The 23882-nt window shown below is 39.2% G+C and overlaps 4 protein-coding genes across 8 annotated transcripts; 1 reads left to right on the top strand and 3 right to left on the bottom strand.

Annotated features, from left to right (window-relative positions):
- Nucleotides 1-1508: 1508 nt before the first annotated feature.
- LOC103418757 (E3 ubiquitin-protein ligase AIRP2) lies at nt 1509-6124 on the bottom strand. The gene is made up of 6 exons (XM_008356863.4): nt 5885-6124; nt 5396-5546; nt 4708-4774; nt 4268-4502; nt 3473-3679; nt 1509-3254 (listed from the first exon to the last, which is right to left on the bottom strand). Exons 1-6 carry the CDS (start codon nt 5947-5949, stop codon nt 3227-3229), a joined length of 753 nt encoding a protein of 250 aa, XP_008355085.2. The 5' UTR covers nt 5950-6124; the 3' UTR covers nt 1509-3226.
- LOC103418830 (ammonium transporter 1 member 3-like) lies at nt 1775-3310 on the top strand. The gene has a single exon (XM_008356942.4). It carries the CDS (start codon nt 1775-1777, stop codon nt 3173-3175), a length of 1401 nt encoding a protein of 466 aa, XP_008355164.3. The 3' UTR covers nt 3176-3310.
- A 7037-nt stretch (nt 6125-13161) lies between the features above and the next one.
- LOC103418805 (cis-prenyltransferase 4, chloroplastic-like) lies at nt 13162-16356 on the bottom strand. Its single transcript, XM_008356918.4, has 3 exons — nt 15775-16356; nt 14108-14175; nt 13162-13915 (listed from the first exon to the last, which is right to left on the bottom strand). Exons 1-3 carry the CDS (start codon nt 16348-16350, stop codon nt 13474-13476), a joined length of 1086 nt encoding a protein of 361 aa, XP_008355140.3. The 5' UTR covers nt 16351-16356; the 3' UTR covers nt 13162-13473.
- A 779-nt stretch (nt 16357-17135) lies between these two features.
- Nucleotides 17136-20410, bottom strand: LOC103418815 (dehydrodolichyl diphosphate synthase 2-like). 5 transcript variants are annotated; one of them, XR_011579189.1, is made up of 6 exons: nt 19750-20410; nt 19558-19625; nt 18655-19183; nt 18313-18378; nt 17616-17662; nt 17136-17272 (listed from the first exon to the last, which is right to left on the bottom strand). XR_011579189.1 is itself a non-coding variant. In XM_008356928.3 (3 exons), the coding sequence occupies exons 1-3, from the start codon at nt 20194-20196 to the stop codon at nt 18736-18738; spliced, it is 963 nt and encodes a 320-aa protein (XP_008355150.3). In that variant the 5' UTR covers nt 20197-20410; the 3' UTR covers nt 18478-18735. The 5 variants fall into 5 exon arrangements, 1 of the variants encoding a protein (XP_008355150.3); XR_011579188.1 differs by having other exon boundaries at nt 17616-18378; XR_011579187.1 differs by having other exon boundaries at nt 17136-17662.
- Nucleotides 20411-23882: the final 3472 nt, after the last annotated feature.

Genomic DNA, 23882 nt, shown 5'->3' with positions numbered 1-23882 from the left:
CTTCGTCTAACTATGCTAAAATTCTCGCCCTACATGAAGCAACTCGAGAATGCTTCTGCCTATGAGCAGTTATGGACCATATTCAAAGCTCCTGCGATCTTTACCCCGTTGTTGACGTCCCGACGATGATCTATGAAGACAACGCAGTATGCATCGAACAACTCAAGAAGGGTTACATCAAATGAGATAACACCAAGGGGGAGTGTTATAAACTTCTTATTTAAGTGTGATTTGTAAATCCTAGATTAGAATTGATTCTAGTTATTCTACCCTATTAGGACTTGTATTCCTTAGAGGAGAATGATTTCTTCTCTCCCTTATTATTATAAATAAAGGCGTTGCGTAAGGGGAATGACACATCCTCTACACTAGACCTAGCATTTTGGACCCGACCTGTTAACTCAACCCGACCTGACCCGTTAATATTAGTATTTAGGTGGATGCTTAATGGGTAGGGTCGCTAACGGGTAAACCCGTTAACAACTCCTTAAATAACGAGTCACTTTAGGTCAACCCGTTAGCACCCATTATAAATTATATTGGAATCCTCCCCGAGCCGCTTTGGGTCATCTGCTCCCTCCACCATCTCTCCCAAGGAATTTCCTTCCTCGAGTCGCTCCAGTTCCTTATGCGATGCACCTCCCGCTCCGTGATCTGCAGGTCAACCCTCTTCTCCATCCTCTTAGAAGACATCATCCGTAGCTTCACCGTCGTATTCTCCTACTCCGCCATCATCTGCTTCCAAGAGCTCTACATCCTGCTCCAGATGATCTAGACCTTTCTGGAAGACTCTTCAAACGGCAGTAGGATGTGGCTCTTCCTTTAGACTGAGTCTCTAGAAAAGAGCTTCCACGAGCTCATCCTCGACCTCTCCACCTTACTCGACATCCTCCCCGTCAAGGAGCTATGATTAAACGACAACATAGAAGAAGTCGTCTCCCTTCTCCGCACCCAGTGCTCCCGCAGCACCACGAAGTCGTTCATTAATCCAAGAGACGATGGCCTCCACCTCGAGGTCTACTCTATACTCGACCGCCTCAGGAGCGAGATTGTCCCCGACCACTCCAAGCTCTCCGATATTTTCACACAAATAGGGATTCGTGACACTTCAAATTGCATAGATGAGCTCAAGAGCCTCCAGGAAGAGTTCCAAAACCAGACGGAGGAGAAATCCAAGTCGCAGTTCCTTGTCTATTTACTATATATCCAATTGTATTGGAACGCAAAAATAAATAAATAAATAAATAAATTGTTAACAAGTGAAACGAGTGACTTATTAGATTAACGGGTTAGGTTCGGATGACCCGTTAGCTTAACGAGTCAGGTTCGGGTGACCCGTTAGTTTAACGGGTCGGATTGAACCCAACCCGTTTACAAGTCTACTCTACACAACCCTACAAACACATCTCTCTCTCTATATTACTTAATTCCAAAAACTATAAACTTCAATTTTAGCATCAGTCATTAATGAAAAAAAGTTTAATGAGTATGTCACCAAATGAAATCGATTTATGCATCTAAATAGTATTATTGAAATAGAAAACCGAATATGAAAATCAATCAACTGAGTGGGAACGGCCGAGTCGATAAGCCTATCCACCCATTGACCACAAGTCCTTGAAATATCCCGCACAAGCACTCACCATACATCTACCCTTCAAACTTCAAACCTCTGATTATACTGTTATACACATAACAAACAAAACTATCAAAACCCATCTCAAATATCATCCACCTCTCTTCACTACCAACCACCTCTCTCTCTAACTCTCTCATGGCCGCCTCATGGGAGGAAAGCGTCGAATACTCCATCAACACCATCTACCTCCTCTTCTCCGCCTACCTAGTCTTCGTCATGCAGCTCGGCTTTGCCATGCTCTGCGCCGGCTCCGTTCGAGCCAAGAACGCCTTGAACATAATGCTCACCAACGTCGTCGATGCTGTGGTAGGTAGCCTCTCCTACTACCTCTTCGGCTTTGCCTTTGCATTCGGAGAAGGCTCAGATGCCAACCCTTTTATTGGTACAAGTTTCTTTGCTCTCAAGGACATTCCCAACTCCACCTACGACTATGACTACAGCTTCTTCCTTTTCCAATGGGCTTTTGCTATAGCTGTTGCGGGTATAACCAGTGGGTCTGTTGCCGAGCGTACCCAGTTTAGTGCGTACCTCATTTTTTCTTGCTTCCTTTCCGGGTTTGTGTACCCTGTGGTGGCTCATTGGGTGTGGTCGTCCACTGGATGGCTTAGCCCAAACTCGAGTAACTTATTGTTCACCTCTGGGGCGATTGACTTTGCCGGGAGTGGCGTGGTGCATTTGGTCGGCGGGGTTGCCGGGCTTTGGGGCTCTTTCATCGAAGGCCCCAGAGTGGGCCGATTCGACGCGTTCAGGAACGCCATACCCATTAGAGGCCATAACGCGACGCTTGTGGTGCTTGGAACGTTCTTATTGTGGTTTGGTTGGTTTGGGTTTAACCCGGGCTCGTTTGATAAGATTCTCGTGGCGTATCCGAACACAAGCGATCAAGGGAATTGGACTGGCGTGGGTCGAACGGCGGTTACGACTACGTTAGCTGGATCGACTGCTGGAATCGTAACCCTGTTCGGCCGGCGCTTGCTAGTGGGCCATTGGGATGCACTAGATGTTTGCAATGGAGTGCTTGGTGGGTTTGTAGCGATTACGTCAGGATGTGCGGTGGTTGAGCCGTGGGCTGCCATTGTTTGCGGGTTCTTCGCCGCTTGGGTCTTAATCGGGCTCAACATCTTGGCCCTAAAGCTACAATTCGATGACCCCCTAGAGGCGGCACAATTGCATGGTGGGTGTGGTGCCTGGGGTTTGATATTTACAGGGCTGTTTGCGAAAGAGGAGTTTGTGGTCCAAGCCTATAATTCCGGCGCCGTCGGTACAGTACGGCCTTATGGTCTCTTCATGGGCGGCGGGTGGGGGCTGCTCGGAGCGCAAGTGGCTGAGCTTTTGGCCATTGTGGGCTGGGTCAGCTTGACAATGGGTCCTCTCTTCTACACCCTTCACAAGCTCAACATTTTGAGGATCTCTGTTGATGACGAAATTGCAGGTCTTGATGTTTCCAGTCATGGAGGCCATGCCTATGTTCATGCAGAAGAAGACCGTCCTCGCTTTTACGCAGACTACGTACGCATTCAAGACAATGGATCGTGACTCGCGATCCAACGCCATACTACTACTCTCGTTCTTCTTCATCTCGTAGCATTATGTAAAGCGAATCAAATTGATGTACCTATATTGTGTTCAAGCTATGATTGAAATTCAATGAAGGAGAAAAATGGAACGAAAGTATGACAAGAATCATAACATATAAATTACTCTTTTGAAGCCAATCAAAACTATGAGCAAAGTGCAATTACACGTTAAAATGTTAACAGGTTTCAAATTACAGTACAAGAAGGCATGTTATATACAAATAGTTTCTGAAAGAAAGCTGTACATGAGGCTCACCGGACATGAGAATCGTAGGGTAGAAAAACAGGATCTGGCATGACAAGAGGTAGCTTCTCAACGTACATAAATAGTCTCTTGCGGTTCTCTCTTAAGATTGTTGATAAATCGAGAGTATCGCATTTCTCAGTGTAGATCCAAAGGTCACCAGAGTCGACTCTTTTGAGACTATCGCGACAAAAGGGGCATGACTGAGACCTACCACGCCTGAAACAAACAGGGGACATCAGGTTCTGCTCGATATCACGAATGGAAACAAAAAGCATTTAAACGAGGAAAAGGAAAGTCCAAAAAGCAAGTCATGAAGCTTATGAAATTCAAATTCCAGATTTACACATCAGTATTATGTAATTAAGCTAGGTCAATTCTGACAGATGTCGTTGGCCATTTTAAACTTTGACCTGAGCCGAAAGAGTAACCCAACGACGTAATGATGGAGAAGGTACAATGATTTCAGAGAACAATGCTCCCCCAGACATGGGGATAAATAAACGTGCACATAAAAATCAAATTAACACCATAATCTTATTTCGAACAAAAACATTAAAAATACAAATGGTCCAATGTATACGAGAGTATTCCAGAAATGAAAAGATGACCTAATTAAGTTTGTTAACACGTATTCAAGCTACAATTTCAGTTCGCTCAATCTGTGGTACGCAGCATAGGAAGCATCGACAAGAAATCACTCTCGCGCAACAGAAACATAATTCATGGATACAACAAAAATATGTTGTATACAAATAAGTTGAAAACTATAAAGAAAACACAAGAAAAAAAGGCCAAAAGGCTTACCAGTCTCGATAACACTTCAAACACAATGTATGAGTGCAGTTAGGCAACACGACTTTCCTGTTCACCTCCATGCAAATTCCACACTCTTCTTCTCTTTCAAAGTCAATTTCAGAGAATTTTCCCCTCTCGGATTCATCCCTTCTTTTGTATCTGGCAGTGCAAATCTCTTTCTGTTTCCTATCCTCCACATCTGTGATTCCCCTTTGAAGTTGCAGCAAAGAAGGAAATATGACAGCTGTCCATGAAAATATGTGTGTTCAGAAAACATATCCATGAATATCGAGGAAGAAAAGGTTATATCCCGTGCCCCCCAACCCAAAGCCTTCCCACCTCCCCCCTCTCTGCCTCCCAAGAAGTTTTACTTGCAGCATCAAGCGTTTACGTACGAATAATACTACTACAATAAGCATTTACGTACATCTTTACTAAATCTCACTTACCATAAAATTCTCTGATGCTGGCTTTCCTTTCATAAACAGACATGGTGGTCTTTCCATCTGGATAAGTCTGCAGAAATCGATCACATTCCCACAACCAAACAAGAAGTCAAATAAAATTATTACATTTTCCGAAGATAGTACGCCATAAACGAATTAAAGGTTGAGAAACTGGATGGTGAAATCGCAAAGCATGCCGGAAAATAAAGACCAACCAAAAACTTGAACCCAACACCCTGAAGGCTGCTATCCCAATAGGACAGCAGGCCCGGCAATCATACTACCGCAGTCGAAAAAACGTGGTCCCCTCAGATAATGGCACGCACCATAGGCCATCAGTTCTCATTTCATAGCCTCTTTTGTTTGAGGTGAAATAGCAGGAAATGTAAACCAGCTATTATACTACTGTTGTACTTCTAAATATGTTCCTAATGCAGCAAACATCTGGAGGAATCCATTTCAAATTCCTTTTACTCTCTCTCTCTCTCACGAGAACAAAATCACGCATTGACATAACAACGAAACTCGATTTGGAAAAAAGAAAGTACCATATAAATAAGCATTCAAAGCAATCCGAGTGCTCCGGCGAGGTGACAGTCTCTCTCTCTCTCTCTCTCTCTCTCACTCACATAACGAAAACAAAATCACGCATTGACATAACAACGAAACTCGATTTGGAAAAAGAACGTACCATATAAATAAGCATTCGAAGCAGGCCGAGCGCTCCGGCGAGGTGACAGTCAGTCCACTGGACAAGGAAGAGGAAAAAGTTGGCCGCCGGACAGTAAGACAGTCTCATCTGAAGACGCGCTCCATCTTTCTCCCTCGGATAATCCAAGGCCCTGAAAAAACAGAGAGCCAAACAAAGCATTTGATCAACAAGCATTCCACAATTATTACATCTCTAAACTCAAATAAATGCACAAAATAAATAAAACCCTCATCATTAATACATAATTCGATTTTTCATCTTGGTTTGGCCCCAAAAGAAAAAAGCCTAGACGATCCTAAGATTTTTTTTTTTTTTTTTGAAAACAAAAATCTACAAAAAAAAAAAATCATTCTTTAAATCGAAACTATGAATATAAAAAAAAAAAAAAGTGGAAAATTTTCTATGAAAAAATTAAAAAGTTGCTAAATTTAGTGGATGATTGAATTGAAGGAGAAGGCGGAGACTTACAGAGTATTGGCGTGCTGAATATCTGCTTCAAGCGCTTTAAGAGAGTCCCTGAACGATTTTCCCATGACTTCGATATTTTCCCACCAACCAAACAGAAAATAAGAAATAACAGTTCAAAAACCCCAAAATCCCAACCTTTTTATAAATCCAATTATCCCCTCAGCTTCTCGAAGCGACGAAACCAGAGAGACAAAAGCTCGGACCTCCACTGCACTGACCGCTCCAAACTCCCATTAACATGCAAGAGGGGCCGGTTTTTAAATTCCTTATCCACCTAACTCAAATTTAAATTTCCGAAATTATTTGATCCCCTGCGGTCAAGACCTTAACGTTTCCTGTTAGTTAGCCATTGGTCGACTGCCACGTGGGCTGGGGGAGAGTTAAATTTTTGGTATCGTGAGGTGGAGAGCTTTGATTGGTGGTTTTGAAGACAGGTACAGGAAGGGAAAACCAGGCGGTGCAGCGGGTGCTGGAGAGCACCAGGTTTTGTGAAAACCCAAAAAGGACGATTTGTCCAAGGGTAATTTGATTATTTCAGGATGGGCATTTAATTACGATTATCTTGATTTTATTTAGGATTAAGGTCTGTTAGTATTACTTTTTATTTGAAAATAAGAGGTTTTAGATTTGAATCTCGTAGATAACGAATTCGATATCAAATAAGACTGTCTATCGATGTACTAAAAAAATTATAATTACCTTGATGATTTCACATTGTTGATACGTTTTAAATGATTAAATGGAAGGCTAATCCTGAGATTAATTAATCATAAATTATGGTTGATCATGGTTTGTGGATAAGGGTAGACATTCGTTGACATCAATGTCCTTGGTGGCCCACCTGAAATAAATTAGTGATCCCCTACTGGATAAAACTCACAATTAAAAAAATAGAAAAATAATTACATTCTCCAGCAACTAGCATCTTCCTTTAAAAAATGGGACGTCATTGGTTTAGACTTTTAGTCAACAAAACAAAAAAGTTCCATTGTGTCACCACAACGCTTTTTATCTTCATATCTTTGCTAATAAGAGATAAAGGTAAAAAGTACATTATACGTATACATATAGATGTGATCGGAAAGTTATAGATGTTGACGTGATTTAATCGCAACTGTTTAAATACGAGGAAGTTAAAAGAAAGAGAAATTAGAAAGAGAAAGAAACCTACTCCGTTGACATCATTGACTTAAAGAATGAAAAATACAACAAATTCTTGATCTAACTAGAAAATCAGTCATTAGTATTGAAGAATAATTGAAATGGAATAGTTATTAGCACTCCAAACTTTTTATAATTAGAAATAAAAATACATTTGTGAGTAGTGTATAACAAAATTTTTGAAGTGCTAATAATAGTTTCCTAATTGAAATTAACCTGCAATATTCCACGATTAGGTGGAGACCAAATTAGGTCATTTAGTTAAGGATTAAGACCTTAAATTTTCTAAATGCTAAATCCAAGCAAAGGGAACATCATTGGTTAACCTTCAACATACCAAACCAAAGGCAGAAGGAATCAAAACACAAAGTCCACACCTACCTCTAATATTTTACTTTTTTAGAATCTTCTCCCGTATTTGGGACTGCCATCCACCACATTATTATTCAATCATTATCATTGGAAATGCACTGCATTTTGGTACAGGTTTGGTACAGGTTTGATCATGCATCTGTAGCAGGAAGGGAGCGTCCCTGTCAGTTTTGTTGCTATTCATTTTATTTTGAGAGTTTTAATGAAACACTTCCAGTGTTGTGAATGTAAATTTCTTTCTCCTTGATCTTGAACAAAATTGCACCTACAAAACAACTAACACCTTTGGTTAAGGCCAAAAGCCTCACGCGCCCACGATGAATGGGGGGCTTTGGCCGAAGAACCCTCGATGCCAAAATTAGAATTTAGAGAGAAAAGTGTTTAGAGAGCTTTTTGGGAGTTTTTGCAAGAGTGTTGGAATGATCTTTTGGGGAAAATTGGAGCCTATTTATAGGGATAGGGTGGCCGGTCCCATTTGGATATTTTTTAGGGTGTAACTTATGATTTAATGTGTGATTTAATGGATTAATTAGGCAATTAATCCATTAATTGGTTAATCAACACATTTTTTGAATAAATATTTTTGGAGTTATGTAATTTATATGGGATGTTTTGAAGGTTATGAAATAATTACCTTGTGAAAAATATAGGATGAGGATGAATGAAATAACTTTGAATTTGTTACCTATTTTGGGCACTTTTGATTTGGGAGTTTTTGCAAGAGTGTTGGAATGATCTTTTGGTGAAAATTGGAGCCTATTTATAGGGATAGGGTGGCCGGTCCCATTTGGATATTTTTTAGGGTGTAACTTATGATTTAATGTGTGATTTAATGGATTAATTAGGCAATTAATCCAATAATTGGTTAATCAACACATTTTTTGAATAAATATTTTGGGAGTTATGTAATTTATATGGGATGTTTTGAAGGTTATGAAATAATTACCTTGTGAAAAATATAGGATGAGGATGGATGAAATAACTTTGAATTTGTTACCTATTTTGGGCACTTTTGATTTGGTTGAAGGATGATTGCCCGCTGCTCGCTCGTAGGAACCCCATTGTACCTCAAGGGTATTTTTGCCCTCTTTTGTCCAAAAATCCACATGTCGCCTTGTGATTATTTTTGGCTTCACAGGTGTTGTTGACTTTAAACGAAAATAACATTTTTACTCTAAAAAGTCACTCCTGATACTATTCATTTACAACACATTTTTATCCATTTAATTAAAACTCAAAATTTTCAAATCATTTTCATTAATTTCCTTTTTATTTTTTCTCCTCTTTGACTCATTGATCTGATAACTTTGCAACGTTCGAGTAAATGTTTGGGCCAAACCTCACATAAAGAAGACTAGAGTTACTAAGATTGTCTTAGCGGCCTACTTGGAATATTTAGAGGGATCTGGATCTCCTCCTGACCTTTAAAAATTGACCATGCTGAATAGGTCATCGTGGCCGTTGAGATTTGATCTAATGGCTACAAACAGGGGGCCCTCTAAAAGTTATAATAATTGTAGCCGTTTGATCAAATCTCAATGGCCACGATAGCCTACTCAGCAGGCTCAGTTTTTAAAGGTCAAGAGGGGATCCAGATCCGTTGAGATCTCTTTTACTGTGTTGCTCGCTAGAAAGATACTAAAAGCATCTCTAAATGAGATATCAAAATCTTACGTAGACTGTTTTTGACGAAAAAAAGGGTTTTCTGGTTCTAAAGGAGATTCAAAATCCTACCTGGAATGACATTCTCCACTTTATTGCCAAATTTGAAGGCAACATCAATTTTTTTGTTTTATTTTAATGATGGCCCACATGTTTGTTTATTTTTTGTCACTTATTGATTAATTTATTAGTAAGTTTTGATCCATTTTGTTGATGCACAAAACCGGAGGGGTCTTGGAACAACGTAAATCCGACCGTAAATCTGCAAGAAAGTAAATAACACAAGATATATCGTGGTTCACCCCAATGTTTGGGCTACGTCCACACTGATATTGTATTTCTCTGTTTGTGAGAGGATTGAGAGGGTGAGAGCTTTGCTCTGAATATGAGAGGGGATGTGAGGCTTTGGGGATCTCAGGCCTAGGAATTGGCCTCCTCTAATGAGGAAAGTGAGGAGTCCTTTTATAAAATAAGGGTTCTTCACTTATTACATATTTGTCCCTTCATCTATTACATAATTACATTTGAGTCCCTCGAGTATTTATACGAGATCTAAATACGGATGCCCTATGTATGGTACAAACAGTAGTCCCCCAAGTCTTCAGTCAAGAGAGCCTTTTGGCTGGAGACTTGAAGTTCAGTCCATGTGTGGGCCGAAGTAACTAGATGTCATCTAGAACTGATACTCGATATAAGGCGGTGCCCAATCTGAAATGATGCTCAACCAGAAGTAGCACATGTTGCGAGGCTGCTCTGCTTGTGGCTTATGTTGCCTTGATTGGCTCGGCTTATGGCGTTTGAAGGTGAATGAGTCTTTTTTATAGAATAAGGGCTCGCTCATCAATACAAAAAATTATGGGCTAGAGTTGGTGCTCGCGGCAAGGCGGTTACTCAGCAGGCGACGATGCTCTCTAATGATGGTGAGGGAGTCCCTTTTATAGAATAAGGGCTCACTCCTCAATACATAAGTGATGGGTTAGGAGTGATGCTCGCGGCGATGCGGTTGTTCAGCAGGCGGCGATGCTCTCTAATGATGGTGAGGGAGTCCCTTTTATAAAATAAAGGCTCGTTCCTCAGTACATGAATAATGAGTGCTCTCTAATTAAAGTGAGGGAGTCCCTTTTATAGAATAAGGGCTCGCTACTCAATACATAAATAATAGGCTAAGTCCCCCAAGAATTTTTCATGAGGCCCAGTTGTGGCCCAATATATGGTATATAATGTAGTTCCCCAAGTCTTCAGTCAATAGAGTCTTTTGGCTGGAGACTTCAAATTTAATCCATGTATGAGCCGAAGTGGCAGTTGTTCGAGGGCGGTTTTTGTATACCATGCACTGAAGCTTTGCAAGTGAAGCTTTGAAAGTGAATCTTTGAAGCTGGAGCTTTTGTAAATGAAGCTTTGAAGCTGGAGCTCTGTAAATGAAGCTTTGAAGCTGGAGCTCTGTAAATGAAGCTTTCGAAGCTAGAGCTCTGTAAATGAAGCTTTTGAAGCTGATTGACATGAGTGATGCTCATGAATGTTTATATGAGTGATGCTCATGAATGTTGACATGAGTGATGCTCATGAATGTTGACATGAATGATATTCATGAATGTTTATGTATGATTGACATGAGTGATGCTCATGAATGTTTATGTATGATTGACATGAGTAATGCTCATGTATAATTTTGGAGTACTGGTCGTACTTTTGATCACCTGGTTGGTGATAATAGCAGCATGCTGCTGAATAATTTTGGAGTACTGGGCGTACTTTTGATCACCTGGTTGGTGGTAATAGCGGCAAGCTGCCGAATAATTTTGGAGTATTGGGTGTACTTTTGATCACCTGGTTGGTGATAATAGCGGCAGGCTGCCGAATAATTTTTTGTAGTACTGGACGTACTTTTGATCACATGGTTGGTGATATTAGAGGACCTGGCTCTTTTGGGCATATGGGTCTTCGCCCTCCACATAACATTTCAGCCTATTACTTTGGGCTTGCTATTTTTTTTTATTATTTTATAATTACCCTCTGATGGGGTTTATACAGATGTCTCCGAAAGATAAGAAAAATAAATTACACCATTCAAAACAAAGGTTTCGACACAAAAGCTTCGACAGTTGCAGATCGTTGGTGCGTACTGCACTTACTGCGTACTGGGTTGTTGCAGATCTTTTTCCATGTGCGTATTGCGCCTACTGAGCGTTTTACCTTTTCCTTTCTCTCTATTTTTCTTTCTTTTGGCAGATGACAGACAAGGGAATAATGCCATTTCCTTTTTTTGGTTTTGCTTTTGCTTTCGTTTTCTCTTTTCTTTTCTGCTTTTGTTTTTTGCTTTTGGTCTGGTTGTTGCTGTGACCTTGTAGTGGAATGGCATGTGCTCTTGCAGAGGGAAGCCTATGTCATCCATGTCCTTCCTTCTGCGGTGGACCACATGGTGGGGTTCGTACATTTGGTTCTTTGTGTGACTGTAATGCCGAATAGAGCATTGGGCTTCCGAGATTCCTTCTTACTAATCGCATCTTTAATCGAAAAACAAACAGATTGCATATACTTTATAGCCTTTGGATTTAGCAAATCCCTAGGTATTTTTTCTGCAATTGGACCATCAATCTTAATTGAAAGAGCACCAGCTGCCATCTCTTGGGAGAGAGGATTGACACCGGTGAGTTTGCATTGGGTGCCGACGATTCTCTGGAGCTCCAAACACCACCGATATCACCGCCATGACGGCGCCAAATGTTGATGCACAAAACCGGATGGGTCTTGGAACAACGTAAATCCGACCATGAATCTGCAAGAAAGTAAATAACACAAGATGTATCGTGGTTCACCCCAATGTTTGGGCCACGTCCACACTGATATTGTATTTCTCTGTTTGTGAGAGGATTGAGAGGGTGAGAGCTTTGCTCTGAATATGAGAGGGGATGTGAGGCTTTGGGGATCTCAAGCCTAGGAATTGGCCTCCTCCAATGAGGAGAGTGAGTAGTCCTTTTATAGAATAAGGACTCTTCACTTATTACATATTTGCCCATTCATCTATTACATAATTACATTTGAGTTCCCCGAGTATTTATACGAGATCTAAATACGGAGGCCCTAAGTATGGTACAAACACATTTGATTTTATAAATAACTAACAAGTATTTTAATTTAACATCTTGGTTGTAATAAACAACTTCATAACTGTAAAAAAAATTAACATTTTAATTCGACATCTCTTGAGTCATTTAGTACTACGGTCTAATGGTATTTATCTTCACTTGTAAGTGAAATGTTTGAGGTTCGATTCTCGCCAAAAGCGAATTTGAACTATATTGTTGCTAGCTCATTATAAAGCTTAACTCACTCCCCCAACCCTTAATGTAGAGAATATTATTTATTAAAAAATTTGACATCTCCTTTAAACATGATCTAACATGTGCAATGCACCTTCCTCTCCTCTCTCTCCTCATGTGACACTCGACAATGCATTGCACATGTGATAAAAAAGTTTTTTCTCACTCAAGCATTCACATTTTTTACAAAACAAAAATAATCATTATTAATACAAGTAGAACTCAAATATTCTAAAATATAAATGTAAATTAGTTTCTTGATTGGGACTCAATATTTAAGCCTCGATACTTAGCCTATGAAGTATCTAAGAACAGAGAAAAACTCTTTCTATAAAAAGATCACTCACCCTCACTTCAAGGGAATGACAAACCCTAAACTTGGTGTACCATAAATTACGCCTCCATATAATTAGGTCTCACTACTTAGCCCATGAAGTATGTAAGTTGAGAGAGAAACCTAAGTTCTATAAAAGGGATCATCACCCTCACTTTAGGAGGATGGCAAAGTCTAGCTAGCCAAGCCTCTATGTACAATGTAACTCTCATTCTACATAGTGAAACCAGATCTACATCAACATGACGTAGCTCCAACTTGGGTGAACCAAGATATATCATTGTGTTCGTATGTGCGTGATTTACGGTCGCATCTAAGTTGTACAAAATCGACCCGATATTGTGCATCAACAAGCACCATGACTTGAAGCATAAGAAATTAGGTTCTCTAATTACGGATTAAGGCCTTAAGCTTTCCGGGTTTCCATATGAATGCTAAATCCAGGAAAATGGAATATCTTCGGTTAACCTGCTGCTAGACATAATCAAGAACCACATACGTACCTAGGAGCACAAGTATCCTTGTTCTTGTTAATGATCTGCATGGTGGTTCCGCAAACCAACTTATTCATTACATAACACATCCACCCCTTGGTGATATATATGTATGTATGTATGTATGTATGTATGTATGTATGTATGTATTGAGTCATTCACATAGTACAACATTTTATTGCAACATGCGGAACACAACTACAAAACAGAAGCAGATTGGCAACTTCAGATCACTTATAAACCTCTTCATCTTCCACCGTAACGCCTCTGCCTCCGCTGAAACGAAGTCAAAGCCTCCGCAAACTCAGCTTTCCCGAAATCAGGCCAAAGAGCAGATACAAAGAAAAGTTCCGTGTAGGCCAACTGCCACAGCAAGAAGTTGCTGACTCGAATATCGCCACCAGTTCGTATGAGAAGATCGGGGTAGGGAAACTCGGTACAGTTAGTTTCGAGTTCTTGCTCGACGAGGCTTTCATTGATATCGTCCACCTGAACAAGGCCATCTTTTACCTTATGACAAATACTTTTGCATGCTTGCACAACGTCGTATTTTCCGCTGTAGCTTACTGCCACAATAAGGTGGAGCCTAGAGTTGTCTTTCGTTCTCTCCTCCGCGTCACTTATCACTTTTTGTAAAGACTTTGGGAGTTTTGATGAATCTCCGATGATCGATATTCGGACACCGTCCCTGTCGAAACAAAAGGAAATTAGTTTAGTATACCAACTATGTATTTTGATTTTGATTATGAATTAGTAAACGCGTTATTAGAGAAAAAAATTAAAACATTTTCAACATACATGAGCAGAAATATGATGAATTCAAACATGTAACGTTAAATTAGAACAAAAAAAAAAAAAAAAAGAAAAAAAAAAGTGCTACCTTGCCAAATTGTCGATTTCGGCGGTAATCATCTTCTCGAACAATGTCATCAAAAATCCAACCTCCATCTACACAACCAAAACCAAATCACTAAACATTTCCAAAGACATACAGAACAACCAAAAACAAAATTCGTGCTTTTTTAAAAAGTAAAAAAAATTTAAACACAATGAAGTGGTGGGATATTGAATAGTATCAGGATTGACTTTTTAATGTAAAAATGTGATTTTTCGTTAAAGTAAACAGTACCGGGAGCTTTTTGTTAAAGTTCCCTAACTAAAGGAAAACTAATGAAAATAGCTTGAAAATTTTGAATTTTAACGATATGGACAAAATAAAGGGTAAAGTGAATAGTATCAGGATTGACTTTTTAGTATAAAAATGTGGTTTTTCGTTAAAGTTCCCTTTAACTAAAGCAACTTGACATAATAATTTAGGGACCTTTGATTCAGTTTTAGTTTTTAGCTGAATACAAGTTTGGTAACTACTTTAGTTTTAAAAAAATTTAAAGAAAACTCAAAGAAGTAATTTTTACTTTTTAGTTTTAGAAAACATAAAGTAGTTACCAAACAAGTTTCAAATTTTCAGTTTAAAAAATAAAATAAAAAGTGAAACGTCAATTTCCTTTGAGTTTCAATCTTTCAAAATTTACCCTAGATCTTCACATTGGTTCAAAGGAATGCTCAATCCCTCTACAACAGCCTAGACTTCGTGAAAAAAAAAAAAACTTTATTTGCTTATCCCGTTTGTGTTATACTCTAGCTTTCCAGGTTCGATACTCTAGTAAGAGGTGGATGCATGTATGGACCCAGGACCACCAGAAAGTCCAAATAAGTGCTTGTGAGGACCTTTGATGACCACCCAACGGGCAGGTTGTGGAAGAGAGAAGACCATCATAGTTGTGCATATATTGTGCAACATAAGTTTTGAATCAAGAAGAAAGACCACCATGGCTTTGCTATTCTTGGACCTTGGTTCCAACGAAGAAGAAAGAGTTTCTCTCTCCCTTTCTCACATGACCAACTCCCTTTTGTTTTTTTGTTTTTTGGTTAAATTGTTTCTTATCAGGTTGTGTCGCCTAATATTTTAATTGATAAAGGAATGGTGCATTACTCAACCAATACTTTTTATACCATATGTTTGACACCTTTATTTCTTTTAAAATTCACTATAAATTCGTACGATATTTGAAAACTATTTTGTAAAGTACAACAAACTTGTAATCACTTGAACTTTCATATCATACTATCAAATTCACTAAAATACTAAAGCAAAAATTATGATATTTTTGTATGTAATATGTTAAATGATAAATTTAATTAAAATAAAAAACTCAAATTCTCTTACACTTATCTGTATAATATATAATAAGTTTACTTAAATTCACCTAGTCCGCCTACATCTCATCTAGGCACATAGGCGCTAGATCCTAATCCGTCACCCGACTAACATACTTTAATTATAACCACCCGATGTTAGACTCCTGGATCCATCGCTGTCTTTAGTTTAACTCTATCAAACAAACACTTAGTATTGAAGTTGTCATTTTACAAGATCTCAACTTAAAACCTCCAACCTACAACGCTACAAGTGCTGATCATGAATACATCACGTCTTTCTAACCAAAAATATAAAGTAAGCACTTTCTAAGCTTGAGAACAACTGACCTTGGACCGATTCCAATTATCATACGAAAAGGCAAAAACAGTGAGAACTCCAATTCCCCATTTGGAGCTCAGCTTAATGAGCTCTCTCACCGACCGTACACCGGCCTGGTGACCCGACCCAGCCGGCAACCCCCTCCGCTTCTCCCACCTCACGTTACCGTCCATGATCACCGCCACGTGCCTTGGCATCAAATCTCGCCGAAGACCCGCGGGCAGCGACTCCTCGTCCGGCGGGAAGTCCCCGCCAGGGGCAAACTGTCTCGTCTCTTCCTTGAAAGCCGCAGCAGCTGCTGCTGAGCGAGGAAGAGAGAGTGGATTTGAGGGGAGTGGATGTGATCGGATTCCGGGTGTTTGGGAGCGGGAGGACCTCGGTTTGAAGGGAATGAGGGCGTTCTCGATTGAGATAGGAGAGCTCAGGGATAGGAACATGATGCTGCGGACTGTTACGTCGTCGTCTCCTCCGTGAGTTTGAACGTTAAGCCTCGCAGCGTTGGAAGACACTTGGACACTCGTACGCAGAGGCCAATTTAGCGGGAGAATTATTACAATTTGTAGTTTTTCTGGAAACTTTCTCATGCTATAAAGTACAAAAAAAAATTATTGGTGGTACCCATATATATTGCTGTATTGATGACCTAGCTGACGCGCGCGGAGCCCATGTACAACACAAACGCTGTGCAGAATTAATGAAAAATTGGGGCCGTGGCGGCCTCGAACAGTGGCCTAGAGGGGATAACTCAGTGAGATACCCACCAACTCATCCGCACAACATTAATGCTCATTTAACAGCTCTTAATATTTTTTATTTCTTGTTGGTAGCGAACAATTTTTATGAATTATAATGTTGGTTAGGTACATTTTACATGTTCCACGTCTTTCCGAATTATAACTTGTATCTGATGCCGGGTGTTTCCACGTCTCTCTGCAGTGCCCACTCTTCCATGCAGCCGTGATCTTGTATACGATACCACCAGATACGCCCTTGCAATCTAACTCCTTGGGGGCAAAGAACCTAATATCGTCGCATCAATAGAAACGATCAAAAATCCGTCTTCCTTCATCCGATAAGAAGTGGGCGTAGACGTGTTTATTGGATTTTTGCGTTCTTGTTTTGTACTCTTAATTTAGGAAACTTTAACGAAAAGTTCCCGGTACTGTTCATTTTAACGAAAAACCACATTTTTACATTAGAAAATCAATTCTGATACTATTCACTTTACCCTTTATTTTGTCCTTATCGTTAAAACTCAAAGTTTTCAAACCCTTTTCATTAGTTTTCCTCTTAATTTACCGTTGATTTATTTGATCTTGTGGTTAGAACTTGGAACCAAGAGCATGGGTGCAAAGAGATAAGCCGGGAGTTAGAATTACTTCCTTTGTTGTATTCATCTAGACGTCCTCACGTAGGACAACCACATAACAGACTACAAGTGCAACCAATATCTCAGCCAACTGCCCTTCGCATCTCACCCACTTTCTTCTTTAACCTTCAACGTACCTGACCAAATGGCAACAGCAATAAAAAAACAAAGTACACACCTAACTGTACTGTATTAGTAACATCTCCCTTGTTAGGGGCCTGCTATCCACCACATTATTGTTCAATCAGGGATGCTTCTGTAGCAGGAAGGAAAGGGACGCCCCTTGTCGGTTTCGTCCATTTTCATTTTTCTCCTTCTCTTCCGAGTAATCGGATACCATAGCCACATTTCGAGTACATATTTCGGCCAACTCTAGCGGAAAGACGTTTTAGACCAAGAGTGGCTGCTTCTCATACTGATGATTTTATCATATCATTACAAACCATAAGAAAAAAAAAGACATAATCAAAAGCCACATACCTTGGGGAACAAGTATCCTTGCTCTTGTCCAGGATCTGCAATCTTCCCTGGAGCATGGTGTTTTGTGGAAACCAAGTTAAATGGATTGGTGCAAAGACTGATGGAATTACCAAAAAAAAAAGGCCTCTCTCAAGGGAGACCTATAAGCATGGTTGGCTGTCATAATTGCTGTTTTTGTCATTAAACTAATGCAGGATGCCAGGATTAAGTAGAACATAAATGAAGAGATCAGCTAAATGACTGCATATAATTCAGTTTGACAATCCGGTGTTCACACTACTCAGGAACCTCCACAGCATTATGCATGAGGCGGCTCCTAATCAAACATGATGATTATGTATCCACGCTCTGGATAATAGTAATAGACGACACAACATCTTTCGGAATAAGCAATTATCAATGCCCCGGCCCCCTGGTAAGTGAAACTGATAATTTTGAGCAATTTGCTAGCAGTAGAATTGTTTAGCCCAAACTGTGTACTGTAAAATCTATCCTTGCGAACAAGGAGTTATGAATATTCACTTTACAGTATGACGAAAAAAATCATAGCTACAAGCACCAATGGTGTAATTAATCAAACAGGAAGTACACAACTGTGCTACAATGTGGAGCAATAATTACTTTTAGAGCGTAAGATTAACGCAAAATTGACTAAAAAAGTAATGTTTACAGCAAACTGTTAATTTGTTTGCCTTACCATTTGAACGAGAGATAATGCTTTACATAATCTTCTTGCTCCTGCAAAACAAAGTCTTCATGCTAACTATCTGCTCATGGACAAACCCGGGTAAAATTAATAATTGGAAGTGCCCGTAAATCCGAAATAATCAGATGCAAGAGAAGATATGGAGAAACAATAGAATTACAGAGTATGAACGATTCATTCTATGACCATGATGACACTAATTTACCGTTGGTAAAGCCATAACTAGGAAACAACCAGGTAGATGGGCAGACAAAGCACATGCTACATAGATTCATAAATATTTGATGCAGCTACTGATACAGGGACTGAGACAATGAGATCAAGAAAGAATACATGTGCAACCAGCATATGATGCTAATATTTACACAACGCCTCTGCCGCTGCCTCTGCTGAAAGGAAATACAAATTCGTCACTTATAGATCTCTTCCACCATAACGCCGCTGCCTCTGCTGAAAGGAAACCAAGGCCTCCACAAACTCAGACTTCCCAAAATCAGGCCAAAGTGCCGATGCAAAGAAAAGTTCCGTGTAGGCCAACTGCCACAACAAGAAGTTACTGACTCTGAGTTCGCCACTTGTTCGTATTAGCAGATCAGGGTAGGGAAACTCGGTACAGTTAGTTTCTAGTTCTTGTTCAATGAGGCTTTCATTGATATCGTCCACTTCAACAACCCCATCTTTTACCTTTTGAGAAATACTTTTGCATGCTTGCACAACATCATATTTTCCGCTGTAGCTCACTGCCACAATTAGTTGGAGTCTAGAGTTGTCCTTCGTTCTCTCCTCCGCATCACTTATCAGTTTCGGTAAAGGGTTAGGGAGCTTTGATGAATCCCCAATGATTGATATTCGAATACCTTCGCTGTCAAAGCAAATAGAAGCCAAATCAGATGTTTTAACACTGTAACTCAGTACCTCATTGAGATTGAGTACACCAGCCACCCATTCAATCTAGCAGGTCTCAACTTGCCAGAGAGTTTTCAACGAATACATTCTAACGATTAACACCAAAACAAGACAATATACAATTAGGTTCATTGGAACGAGTTCAGGTTAGGAGTTTTCGGCCACAGTCTACCACGAAAATGTGCAATTCAAGTTTTTAGGGGAATAAAAATCCCTAGGAAGTAAAAACAGTTTCAAAGCTCACAAAAAATGGGACAAACATTTCAAGTTGCAGCACGTCCCAACAAAACCTATGCAGAAATGTGATGATTTCGAACATAAATGTGCTACCTTGCAAAATCGTCGATTTCGGAGCTAATCATCTTCTCAAACAAATCCAGCAGAAATTCAACCTCCACCTACATTATAACCAAGCCAAATCATTCCACAGTTCCAAAAAGAAACACAAAACCAAAACAACAACCAAAAAAGCACTTTACATCAGAAAGCACTTCTCTTGCTTCTGAGTTTTGAACAACTGACCTTTGGCCGAGTCCAATTATCAAAAGAAAACGCGAAAACAGTGAGAACCCTAATCCCCCATTTACAGCACAGCTCAACGAGCCCTCTCAGCGACTGCGCACCCGCCTCGTGACCCGACCCGGCCGGCAGCCCCCTCCGCCTCTCCCACCTCACGTTTCCGTCCATGATCACGGCCACGTGTCTTGGCATCAGCTCTCTCCGTAGGCCCACCGGCAACGGCTCGTCATCCGGCGGAAAGTGTACACCAGGGGCAAATCGGTCATTAAGTTGCTCTCTGCTCTCTTCCCTGTGAACAACCGCATCGGTTGCGGTTGCGCAATGAAGAGAGAGAGAGTTGGAGAGGCGCGGATGTGATCGGATTCTTCTGGGTGTTTGGTTGCGAGAGAATCTGGGAATGGAAGGAGTGAGAGCGTTCTTGATTGGTATAGGGAAGCGGATGGAAAGCATTATCCGGGATAGGGATTAGATTTAGACTGTGAAGTAGTTCTTCTTGTGCTGCTGCCACGGCTGTGTACGGCGGCGGTGCTGTGGGTTTTAGCCGTTCATTTCTTGCAGACGACAGTCGTGCAGAGGAGACCCGTTTAAAATTGACCCTAAAGTATATGACCCGCGCTGCATCGGGATTCGGACTATCCAAACCTTTTCGCGGGAGAACAATATTTTCGGCGTGGTTCGCAAAGTTTGGTTTATATTGACATTTTAATTTGAAAAATAGGTTAAAATGATATGAAATAAAATTCTAGTTGTTGAATTAATGGAAAGAAATATATTAGCGAGATTACATTTTTGTACCACATGTGTATATTATTTGACGGGGTAAATGATGTGTATATGTCACGTTAATTAATAAATTTATCTGATTGGATATTAATTGTATGCATCACTTGTCACATGAAATGGAACATTAATGTGGTTTAAAATATGACATCCATAGCATTACTTGGAAAAGAAATTAGATATAAACAACATATTGATTAAAAGTATCAACAATACAACTATTATGGACGATACATTGAGAACTAATTATTTCAGCTCATTCAACTAATTTCTCTTTTAATTTTGTGTAGAAATTTTTTATGTGGGGGTTTCAAGTCATTAAAGCGCACCATTTATAATAGTTGGAGAGGTTTTAAATTTGTATCTCTTTGTGGATAAAAAAAAAAGTTTGTTTTACTACTATTGATTCCTAGGTTAGGCGATATAACATTATCGAAAATTATTAACATGATGATGGTCAATGGGAGACTGAAATACTTCTGTGAGTTTTCTTAGCCCCTAAAAAAGTATAATGTCATGGAAAAGCCAACTGCTTATCCCTTTTTAAAAAAAAATGTTATTAAGATATGAAATCAACTAGTAATAAAAAGTAGGGAACATTAACGAAAAGCTCCCGGTACTGTTCACTTTAACGAAAAACCACATTTTTACATTAAAAAGTCAATCCTGATACTATTCACTTTACCCTATATTTTGTCCTTATCGTTAAAATCCAAAATTTTCAAGCCATTTTCATTCATTTTCCTTAAAAAGTAAGGCCATCTACTCTAAACAACTTGCAATCAATATGAGTGAAATGAGAACTAGTGAGGGAATACATAACTCGTTAATTTGGAAAAAAAAAAAAGAATTGATGACAGTATGGGTGGACATCCAATGGGTTGGCTGGGTTGAACTCAATTTGTTGGTCAACTCAGTAGGCTCGGGTTGGAGTTTTTTTCAACCCATTGCCACCTAAGAAAATGGATAAACAAATCTACTTAAATCATTCTTAGGCAGGTTGGGTTGAGTTTCAAAGCTTGAGCTTAATTAGTTTCTTTCTTGTTCCTAATGCGAGCATAAATGACAAAAAAAAAATCAACACTCCGGTCAAATTAGGTCTAAATCATTTAATTTCAGCATTGTAATTGACAAGCATATCACCAATCATGTCACAATTGTTGCCCAATGTAATTCAATCCTATATAGGTGGCGCATGAAAAATACTTTAGCATAAATGAATACTGCAACTCCTACTTACATAATACAGTCCTAAAAAAAAAGTTCAACGAATTAGGTATAATCCTACTCATCATGGCTATATATCCTTCACAATAGTTTTTTCTTTATAATATGTTTACCAATTAATTATTTAGAGTTATACAAAATACATGATTATCAATTGCACAATTATGTGGCAGCAGGAAGAAAATTAATCGTAACCATACATTTCCCCTAAATAAGGTATAATAATATTTTTTTTGTTTTAAAGTTATGTACTGCAGTACATTTTATTACATTAGTTTGAAATATATTTAAAAGTTAATTTTGTAACAGGTCTACAACCATCACACCTCGCTCAAACTGAAAACGTTGAAGAGTAGGATTAAGGTACAATATCATAATTTACTTATTTCATAAACATGATCACAAACTGTTAATTTGAATTGACAAAATACTTAATTTATAGTCTTCTTCACGAAATTGGAGTAAAAGTGTTGCTATGGGCAAATTGTCTACTTTGAAGGTACTTATGTTATTACTAATACTCTCTACTTATTTTCTCATATTGTTTGTAGATTCACAATGAAAACCCAAAGCATCACATGAAAACAGTGGCAACCATAGCATTGATGTTTCATGAAAACCTTATTTTTGTAATTTGTAAATAGAGGAAATTGTAGCAATGATCCCTCAGCTTTAACCAAGAGCAATGGTCCCTCAATTAAAAATCTATGACCAATGGTCCCTTAGCTCCTTAAAACGGGCAGCTATAGCCCTTTCGTCTACTTCGTCAAAATTCTTTCAAAACGAGTCGTATTGTAAGAATCATTGCTACAATTGAATCAAATTTGAGGGACTAATGCTCCAACCAATTGGATTACAGTTGATGAACTATTTCTCCAATTGAATTAAAATTAAGGGATCATTTCTACAATTTTTTTTTTCATGTAGTTTCTCATATTTACCCCTTATTCTGACCTCACATGCGTGGCTAAAGACCCCACAAACCAGAAGAACGGCGTTGCTAAAGGCGGTGCGTCGGAGAGCGAAAATGAAGCGAAAGTGGAGGAGATTCTGGATGAAAAGAAGGAAATGGAAAGCACCCACCCATTACTCTTAGCCTCAAAAACAGTTTGCAAAGCTCCTTTACTTTTTGGAGCTCGTTTGATAACTATTTTGTATTTATTTTTTTAGCAATTTTCTTGCATACTTTCCTTAAATATCTAACATGCAAACTAATTACGAAATAGTTATAAAACATGTATTCTTTTTCACGGTTCATGATTACGTGTTGTGTTAATTAGATTGGCTCTTTGATTGATTGATTCTTAAATTGTACCTCGAGGTACATTTTTGTCACTACACTACGCACTAATTGATTAATTTAGATTGAAAACCAAAGCTACAGATTTTGTTGTTAGTTTGGCTTTTTGTTTGACTAGCAAGTAATCTTCACCGGTCTCACAATTAGTGTTCAACTGGTCTGCACATAGTGCCTTCTTCTACAATTTACTAACAAGAAGTGTGCATAAAAGTTGAGGAGCGACAATGTGTTACACATTGTATTCAATTTAGAGGATAAAACCAAAGCCAAAGGTTACTTTACTTATGAATCAATGCACATCACGTACTTTACTTGGGAGGGTTTCCAATCCATCTAAGTTCGAACTCCATAGTAGCAATCCACGCAACGAATCACTCAAGCACACCACGTACTTTACTTGGGAGGGTTTCCAATCCATCAAAGTTAAAACTCCATGATAGCAATCCATGAGACAAATCACTCAAGCCAACCGCAGATTCATTCTCCGATGAGTTAATAGGCATCACATACGTTACTTGTATGTGATGGGTGTTGGTATATGGTCCAGCCCATGATCAATGTTCTAGATTATTCTAGTAAGCAAGAGAGATGGCTGGAGCATGCTAGACAATTCTAGCATGTTATTAAGTTGATGGAAGAAGCTAGAGAGTACTAGCTTCCTTGGTTGCAAATGGAAAGATCTAGAAGCTACAAGTATGTGGCTAGTCTAGATTTTTCTATACTAAGAGGTTTGAAGAATGAACTAGAAACTAGTAGAATGCCAAGCCCTCACCTATAAATATGGGTGTGATGTAACCAATAGAAAATCAAGAGAGAGTGAGTAGCAAAG

Source organism: Malus domestica, chromosome 03, assembly GCF_042453785.1.
Source record: "Malus domestica chromosome 03, GDT2T_hap1".
NCBI lineage: Eukaryota > Viridiplantae > Streptophyta > Magnoliopsida > Rosales > Rosaceae > Malus > Malus domestica.
The sequence above is the reverse complement of the archived record's forward strand: the minus strand, read 5'-3'. Positions and strand labels throughout refer to the sequence as shown.